The sequence below is a fragment of the Boleophthalmus pectinirostris genome, unplaced genomic scaffold (genome assembly GCF_026225935.1).
Source record: "Boleophthalmus pectinirostris isolate CB_2022bp ecotype Guang Dong unplaced genomic scaffold, ASM2622593v1 HiC_scaffold_6, whole genome shotgun sequence".
Taxonomy (NCBI): Eukaryota; Metazoa; Chordata; class Actinopteri; order Gobiiformes; family Gobiidae; genus Boleophthalmus; species Boleophthalmus pectinirostris.
In genome coordinates, this window is record NW_026571447.1 from 1485666 (window position 1) to 1495177 (window position 9512).

At 41.0% G+C, this 9512-nt stretch overlaps 1 protein-coding gene across 1 annotated transcript in view; it reads left to right on the plus strand.

Annotated features, from left to right (window-relative positions):
- The window catches only part of LOC110168494 (N-acetylglucosamine-1-phosphodiester alpha-N-acetylglucosaminidase), a 19473-nt gene extending 10886 nt beyond the window's left edge, over positions 1–8587 (plus strand). The window contains 8 exon segments of the mRNA XM_020933933.2: positions 2008–2136; positions 2571–2747; positions 2749–2771; positions 3695–3742; positions 3827–3952; positions 4671–4802; positions 5568–5649; positions 6560–8587. Of these exon segments, the coding sequence (XP_020789592.2) occupies positions 2008–2136; positions 2571–2747; positions 2749–2771; positions 3695–3742; positions 3827–3952; positions 4671–4802; positions 5568–5649; positions 6560–6809 (967 nt within the window). The 3' untranslated portion in view covers positions 6810–8587.
- The last annotated feature ends 925 nt before the right edge of the window (positions 8588–9512 follow it).

Genomic DNA, 9512 nt, shown 5'->3' on the forward strand with positions numbered 1-9512 from the left:
CCTCAAGTCTGACATCTGTTCCAAAGCACATGTTTACTGACAGACGACTGGCTGTCAGTAAACTCTCATTTAAAACACTCCCATTTAAAAACACAAGCTGATCACACACTGACCATTAGACAGGAGTGAATTTCTGTCCTGTTTCAAGTTGGACTAATGCCGCCGCCCTAGAGCAGTCTATGTCTGCTTCTCATTTCTCTTTCCTCCTTCTCCTTGATTCTTCTTCTCGATTCTGCAGGAAATGGGTGAAGAATTCACTCCACTGACTGACAGCTGAGAAACGGAGGATCGAGGAGAGGAATCAAGGAGAAGGAAGCGAGGAAAGAGAAATGAGACATGGCCATGATGTCTATACATGACGCTCTCTTTTCTGTATATCAGTGAACAAACATCCAGCAGATGGCACAAGGACTGCTGCTTCACATGTTTGGACTTTAAAAACACAGAGGAGCACCTGATGACTGTTTAAGAGTTGTAGGGTTGACCTTAAACACACAATTCATTTTAGTGAGTTTCCTTATTGACTTTTACACTGCAAATGTCTCTGCTCTGGCCAAGATTTTTAAACTCATATCAGGTTATTCATGTTGTGTTCTAGTTTTACTAGTTCTGAGATGCTTCACTCTAGTCTGGAGGTCGGTCAAGCTTTTTTGCAGTGCTTGACCGACCTCCAGAATGCCATTTCTAGATGAGTTTGACTGGAGCTGAAACGTCACTGTGAGTTGTGGAGAAGCTGAGCACAGTAATTATATTACTGTATACACTTACAGCTCAGTATTTGAAAGCCAGCGCTATATTTTTTGGGCTAACTATGAACTATATAACTATTCTTTTCTTTACAACACAGGGTAGAATTTTGTGTGTTTTTATGTAATACAAAAAGATTTGATTTGGCTTTGGCTAAGTGTTTTTAATGAATCATTAATTGTTTATTCTGCTGCTGGTGGGTTTCAGATGACATCACAGCATTCTTTAGGCCAATATTATTTAATACAGACGGGGCAGCTAAAATGAATATTGTTTAACTACAGATTTTTGTTGTAATACAGTATGGTCTTGGGTCTAGTCAGTAATAGAAATGATCAGGTTCCATATTTGGGAGATTCTGACGTTTCTGATATTTGTGGCAAAGTCCAGTGTAATTAAAAGGAAAAACCGGCTCTTGCTCCCATGTGGCAATAGGGCTGTGCTAAAATATTTAAATATTGATATATCGTATCGTTTAATGTGATGATACAGTATCGATATCGTGGGCTGCTGTATCGGTATATCGCCAAGAGTATTTTTTTACAAAATTATTTTATTAGTTACAGTTTTATTGTTTGTTTAGAGGAAGGAAACTTGTTTATGCGACACATTTGACATTTTCACTGTTTTGTTGATTAAAATGTTTGTGTTTCATGTGAACTTTGCACAAGACGTGGTTTAACAAAGACTTTTAGTATCACAGACATGATTTAGACTTTATTTTTTACTGAACCACATCAAATTGATTTGAAATATATTGTATTGAATCGTATCAAATCATAAGCTCACTGTGTGGAGATATGTATCGTAACTTCTGAATGATCCCCAGCCCTATCTGCGAGTATGACATCACCACCTTGTAGAAATTGAACACCACCCATTTAGATTGTCTGGGTTCATCAAACACTGAGCACATTTGGTCTGTTGTAGTGTAGGGCTGGAAGATCGCAATCAGGTCCAAATCAAATCAATTAGAATGAACGCAATTAGCAGATATCAAAGACTGCAATTTTTCAAGTTCCAGATTTCCTCCACAACAAAATCTCCAGTTTTATTCTGAAGAAAACAAAACAAAACTGCTAACCCTGTAGAGTCTGATTCTTTATCAGATCATGTTTAAATTGTGAACTTGGAAAAGAATTTGAATTATTATAAAGAATTATTAAAACAAACATCACAAATCACAATGCTTCCCACGGAAATCATAATTAAATATTTTTTTCCCAAATTGTTCCTCCCTAACTCAGCTTTGCGTTCCAGGATGAACCTGTGGGAAATGGCCGACTTCCTGAAGGAGTACGGAATCGTGAACGCCATAAACCTGGACGGAGGTGGATCCTCAACGTTTGTGAGGAACGGAGCCCTGGCCAGCTACCCCTCTGACCACTGGTGAGTCTAATGCTCCCCCTCTGACCACTGGTGAGTCTAATGCTCCCCCTCTGACCCCCAGACTGTGTGTTTAAACCGTCTGATACAGCAAACGTGTTCATATGATCCTGGTGTTTATTTCATTAGTCTGTCCCTAAACCAAGATATGAAGGGGTCACCTTCACTAGCAACAGCAACAGGTTTGATTGACAGCCTTGTTGCTAAACACTCTGCAAAAGATTCATGTGATAATTTTGTGGAGCCAATCCAAAACAAATAATAAGGTTCAACATTTGTGGAGCAGACATTTGCGGATTTCTTTAAAAGCAGTGAATGTCCCTTATAGTTATAGAGTTATACAGGCCCCTGCCCTTTGTCTGAAATGATGACATGAAATAATGTGCTCTGTCTCTCTCTGTGCTCTGTCATACTGAATATTCCTGTCTGCGTTACAGCCAACCTGACAACAGGTGGCGCTGTGCTCGGGCCGTCTCCACTGTGCTGTGCGTGCACCCCCGTCGCTGTGAGGCGCACTGCAATAAACGTGGCCGCTGTGTGTCCGGTCAGTGTGAGTGTGATCGAGGCTGGAGCGGAGAGAGCTGTGACAGAGCAGAGTGTAAGCGGGAGGGCTGCGGACCACGGCATGTGTACTCAAGGTCTGTACGAGGTACAAGTTATGGAGCCTGTTTCTCACTACTGAAGAAGAGATTGATAGTATCATGACACTAGATGCTACTCTTCACTAGAGCTGAGCAACTGTGATAAAAATTTAATTGTGATTTTTTTCACTGTGACGAACTGCTAAGAAAATCAAACAGGAGAAGGAAGTGTGTGTGTCACAGTGAGTATGTACCAGTGGAGCTGAAAATGAGAGCAGATCGGATCAAGGACTTCTTCAATCCAGAAGAATAAAGAAGACGCAAACATGCACACATCACGCCAAATACAACTTCAGAAGGTCAATGACAGGGACTCTATTATAACATGGTTAAAAGCTCTTTTTTTTTTTTTTTTTTTTAAATGGGTCTCCTTTAATGCTGCTTGAACACTTAATCAGCCTCTGTCACATTCTGAGTGACAGATGTAGGAGCCATTCTTGCTTCTTCTGGGTTGGGGTTCATTTGGGTCACTGTTTATGTCTGAGCACACTGTGACCTATATTTGACTTGGCCATGAGGGGGCGGGGTGGAGTCATACTTGTACCCATACAGGAGGTCACATAGTCACATGGTTTCAGCTTCCACCATTCTATATTTCCATATTATTGAGCATCCACCCCCCTTTTTGCCATATAATGTAGCGGGTCCTGGAGTATCACCATCGGCATAAATCAGACTTTCCCCCCAACCTTAAAGCACAGACTAACACAAACTGGACTCTGAAGCATGTCATGCCTGGATGCCCTGCACCCAGAAATGACAAAAGGTTAGGACTGAAATTGTCTTTACAGCTATTGAACCAATTACACTCTGGTGATAATATTGACAGTGTGATCTGGTGAAGAAATTCGCTATATTTAATTAATTTTTTTTCCATAGCATGCCCACCCTGACTCCTAACCCTGTGTGTGTGTTTGCAGAGGGCTGTGTGTGCGACGCTGGATGGACCGGACACAACTGCAGCAAAGGTAACAGCACTTACACTAAATACATGTTTAAGACTTTTTACATTTAAAAAATAAAACTAAAGACGGACATGTTTTCTTCCTCAGAGTGCCCCTCCGGTCTCTATGGTGACGGCTGTAATCAGACCTGCACCTGTCTGAGGGGCACCTGTCACCCAGTGCATGGCCTCTGCACCTGTCCTCCAGGATTCACCGGGAGCATGTGTGAAAACGGTACAAGTGTTTTTCCTCATTTTAATGTGTGGACCACTGGAGTTGATTATTGAACAGACATGCAAACCACAAAATCTGATGTGAGTAATTTGAGTGACCGCGATCAGAAAGAAACCAGATTACCCAAATCACATTTTAATAATGAGACAACTCAAGAAACCCAATAATCTGATTTTGAGAGTGCATGTAACCACAGCCACTGCTGTTAAATTACATTATTAAATCAGATTTCTTGATATTTTCTTTCACCAGTCACTAACACGATTTTGGAAATACACTTATTCACATTTGTCTGACAAATATTGCAATTGTGATTAAATTAGTGACATATGTTTAAAAAGTAGGATTCTGTTGCGAGTGCACATTCTAAACTACTCCAAGAGCATTCACATCTGAACTTCAAACTAATCCATGAACCCCATGTGTCCCACAACATGTCTAAGACTACAGCTCATCTTCAGGATACTTGTTATGTGCAGTCTTTTATCTAAATAATTGCAGCCTTTGTGATTTGATCTTTGCGCCAACTCAAATTTCCATTTGATTGCGATATATTGTTCAGCTCTAGTTTGTAATCCCCTCCTCCTCTCCTCAGTGGTGCATCCTAAAACAAGTGACATACTTATTTTATGTGTATTTTGATGGATTTGGTTCATGTTTTCTCTTCCTCTCCTCCTCCTCCTCCTCTTCCTCACCCCCCTCCTCCTTCTCTCTTCAGTGTGTCCTCTGGGCTCGTTTGGCTCCTCCTGCTCTGAGCTGTGTAACTGTTCAGACTCATGCTTCTGTGATCCTCACAGTGGACAGTGCAACGCCTCCCTCACACCTGACATCAACACTACACTGCACACAGGTGAGAAACATGGACATATACTGCAAATACACAGACACAAGGTAATGTCCTCAAACAATTCAAATACACATGTTAGAAGTTAGAACCTTCTAAAACATGTCCCAGTTTAAAGTGTACTGTAAGAGCTGCACTTGGTGACAAAGAGGCCTCTGCACACGAGTTTAAGAAGCAAGTATTTTATTTCTCCTCAGCTTTGAAGTAAGAGCTCAAAGCTGTGCTCCGATTGGCTGCACTTGGGCGGTTCATCCCAGTTTCACTTCTCTGCATGAAAACACTCTTTTAAAGGCGTCCGTGTGTGAAAGTAATACATGTGAATATGAACAAGGTGCCAAAGGGTTTGTGAGAGAACGGGACAAGTTTGATTTAAATACAGACGTCCTCCTTCTGCAGTGTGAAAATGACCTCAGCTGTAATACTTCAAATCTAACTTATGTAACCTTTTTGGCACATGCCCAGTCCCTCTAGAGACCTGCACATGGAGTCGAGATCAGAACTGATGTGAAACAAACTAGTGAAGCTCTAGTTTACAGGCACATAACACACTGTACCATGCACCACGCCTAAAATACTCCAAAACTCACATCAGGAAATAATAAAGTGATTTAGTCTGTCACATGAATGAAAGTGTTTCAGTAATATTGCAACAATCACAAATTGCTCATATACAATTTATATAATGTGCTAATTAAACAATGTATTAGAGCACAAACCAAGGTGTGGAGGATTCCACTCCAGCTCTGAGTCCTCTGTTGTGTTCCTCTGCAGTGGGCCAGTGTGTGGGCAGTCAGATGTTTGGATCATGGAGACGAGAGGAGAGGTCTAAACTGGAGCTGCACTATCTGTCCCAGTGAGTCTGACCCCTGACCCCTGACCTTTGACCTGTGACCCTCTGCACTCACAGCAGGAGAGACCAGACCAGAAGCATGTGACACCAGCTTTAACCCCAACTGGGAATCAAACCCAGGACCTTTTTGTTGAGAGGCGAGAGTGCTAACCCCTGTGCCTCTGTGAATTCTTCCTGGGAACAAGAGTGACTGTGGTGTTACTCCTGTCATGAGAACAACACGTGAAGAGTGATTATGGCTGCAGAGAATCTAGACCAGACATGATCAGATTGAAACTCCTTTAAGACACTGACACATCTAAAAAAATCAATTCTAAATGTATAATATTGTTCAAACATGAGTAGCAATGAATAAAGAGCAGATTGAAACACTTAATAGTCATAGTAGTGGTGAGTATACTGTATAATGCATCATAGAAGTTATTTATTCAAGCCTTTACAGCTCAAATCTGTTTGTAGTTCCTAAAAAGAGCAAACGGGAAACATTCCCACGATAAATATTAACCCTAAAATGCCATTTCCCACAGGTTCCATCTCTGATTTATTGAACAAGAAGTCATTACAGTAGTTATTGTGACAGGCCTAAATTACAGTAGGCTGTGTTCACACTTGTCCTGACGCGGTGCTGGTTTGGGCCCAGTTTAAATCCTAATGTACATTTGGTTTGGCTCCATTCTAGTCCAGGTTAAGTCCTGGTCTAGTCTTAAGTCCCAGTTTTGATGTGGTGTCACAGATAATGTATCATGGGCCTGACTGTTTGATCACAAGGGAAATGATCTGGACAGAAGTGAGAGCCTCTGTGACCTGATGCAGCTCTCAGACACTCAGCTCAAAAGGAAGGAGTGTGGACTTTGACATAAACAAGACGTGTATGTTCATTAGATGTAAATGTCCTTCTGTGTCTCTTGTCTAGGCGCACATGGCTGATCTTCGCCCTCTCTCTCGTCCTCCTTCTCCTCTTCATCAGTCTGTCTGTGCACCTCCTCAGCTTCTGCAGGTCCTCCTCTCTCTCCTCTGCCGTCGATCGCCCGTACTCCTACGTCCCTCTCCACGACATTAACGGCTCCGTCGTCACGGGAGACACGGACAAAACCCAGACCGGACTGTCTCAGATCGACTCGGACTCAGAGGATGAGATCTGGACCCCGCATTCTGTCAGATGACACGCAGAGACACACTGGTCTGTTCTGATGCTGTGAGAGAGGAGCAAAGGAAGAACTCAGCTGAGATTTCAAATATTTTATGAACCAAGAAAGACCAAGTCCAAAAGGAGCTCAGCAGTGACCGACCACCACTTCCAGAAGTCAATTTCTCGTTCATTTCCCCCATAGATTAAAAAAAATCCTATTAAACGTGAAAGCTCCGGGATGATCAGCTCTGTGGTAACTATGATAAGAGAACCTTTATCTGTCCCACACTGAGCAAAACCTACCAGCCCCAAACACCTTTAACCTCCTATTATCAGAATGTTTTGACAAGTCTAGGGGGAAATGAATGGGACATTCACGTCCAACAGCACAACTGTTGAACTGGATATCATTTTCACACAAAAATATTCCATTCTCAAAGAATCTCTTGCCACTGACTCTATGTGTTCACTATGTTCTCAAGAAATGACTCTATGAAAGCACCCGAGAAACACTCAAGGCCAAGGACCCGAGCATTCCACCGGTTTAGTCCTGGTTTACACCTGGTTTAGTCCTACCTACATAAAGAGGAGCAAGGACTGAAATCCAGCGTGAGGGACTTTTGTAGGAGCAGATCAGGTCCAAAGAGAAACTGGGTTCATGTAAAGCACAAGTTTTAGTCACGGCTGTGGAGCTTGCACTTTAAAGCTGGTTACTAACTTGTAATAGATATTTATTACTCATTTATAACAGAAATAACTGTCCTAAAAGCACATCTCTTTAACCAGCAGCTTGAATGTTACAGCTGAAAAACCAGAAGATAGATAGATACATGGATGGATAGATAGATAGACAGATAGATAGATACATGGATGGATAGATAGACAGACAGATAGATAGATACATGGATGGATAGATAGACAGACAGATAGATAGATACATGGATGGATAGATAGACAGACAGATAGATAGATACATGGATGGATAGATAGACAGACAGATGGATAGATACATGGATGGATAGATAGTGATAAAAGGAATTGAATGGCATTTGATTCATGAGTGAATCAGCGTGACGTGGACTAACACTGAATGTTCAGTGGTAGTGTTTTAAAGTTCCTATGCTCTGCTACACTGCCTTTTCTCTCTGTAACATTGTTCTAATGCAATGAAATGTTCATTATTACTATTTTATAATCATTGTTATTTCACTAAAACAGAGTTAAGATCATTACATTTAAGATTATGCTAAAAATGTAAAACATTTTTTCCCAGTTTGGCAGGTTTAGGTTTAGGTTAGGGAATTCTGCTGCCTGTTTCCTGGCCATGTCGTACTCTGGGCCAAACCTCCCCTAACGTGCACAGACATTATTGTTTGACAAATTAAAAAATTAAGAAAACACATGTATTTTGTTGAAGTCATGTTTAAATGGAGTCTAACTTTTGGACAAAATTCTCCCGATGTCGTCAGTATGAACTCTTTAAAATAGAACTGTGCTTTCTGTCATTTTTAACACAGTTTTTTCTTGATTAGTGTAAAACTATCATTTATTACATTAATTACAAAACTTTTACATTTACATCAGATGTTCTCCCACCAAATGAAATCAAAATGAGAGAATCCTCCAAACCTGTCCTTCTTTAAATGAACACGCGCATGTCATTATTGTGTGTTGGAATGTAATTTTGTGGCTGAGCTGTTTATTTCTCCGCTGTTTGAATGTAACTGATCTAATGTATTAAAATATGCACAGATCTTTGTCTAAATGTGATCAAACTGCTCAAAGTGTTTTAATAAAGAGACTATTCTTTTATGCTTGCACTGGCTCAACTGGGACTCTGGCACTTTGCCCTGTCGCTTCACAGCCACAGGGTTTCAGGTTCGATTCCCAGGTCGTACAGGTCCTCAACAGGTGTTAGAAGCTGCTGGTGCCTTTGGAGTCTCGCCAACGTCAAGGTGTAGGATCCTCCAGACGCTTGAGGTTCTGCATAAACCTTCTATTAGGCCAGACGTAAACAAAGCTCACAAGAAGAAAAGGCTCCAGTGGCTCAGAAATACAGTCGTGGACAAAATAGTTGGTTCCCTCTGGTAATGAAAGAAAAATCAACAATAATCACTGAAATAACTTGAAACTGAGAAAAGCAATAATAAATAAAAATTTACTGAAAATAAAAAAAAACATTGCTTTTCACCTGTGGTTCAACAGAATTATTAAAAAAAAAACAATATAATGAAACTGGCCTGGACAAAAATGATGGTTCCCTTATAGGGGTGGGCGATATATCAATATTTTAAATATATCGAGATAGTTTTTAAACTCGATATGAATTCTGACATATCGTCTATATCGATATAATGCTTATATTTAATTCTGATTTCGCCGCTTCACTTGTTTGTTTCTCTCTCGTCGCCCTCGCCTCCCTGATTTTGTTCGCTCGTGTCTCATTCACTCGTCACTATCGCCCTGAAGGCCAAAAGTTGGTGCCAGTGAAAAACTTCAAGCATCACGAACCTTTTCCACCATTTACAGACAAAACTATCAGCAGCACATCCTCATATTCCACCGAGTCGCGTCCTTTAGCCCGAAAGAAGCTGAACGAGCTGAGCTGCATGAGAAGTGCTGTTTATGCAAATGAGACATGCGCTTAAGTTTCGTTTTTGTAAAATGTAAACACACGTGCGCAAAACTGCATTAAACACATTATTATCTCAAACGGGCTGATGTGGCTCTAGAGTCG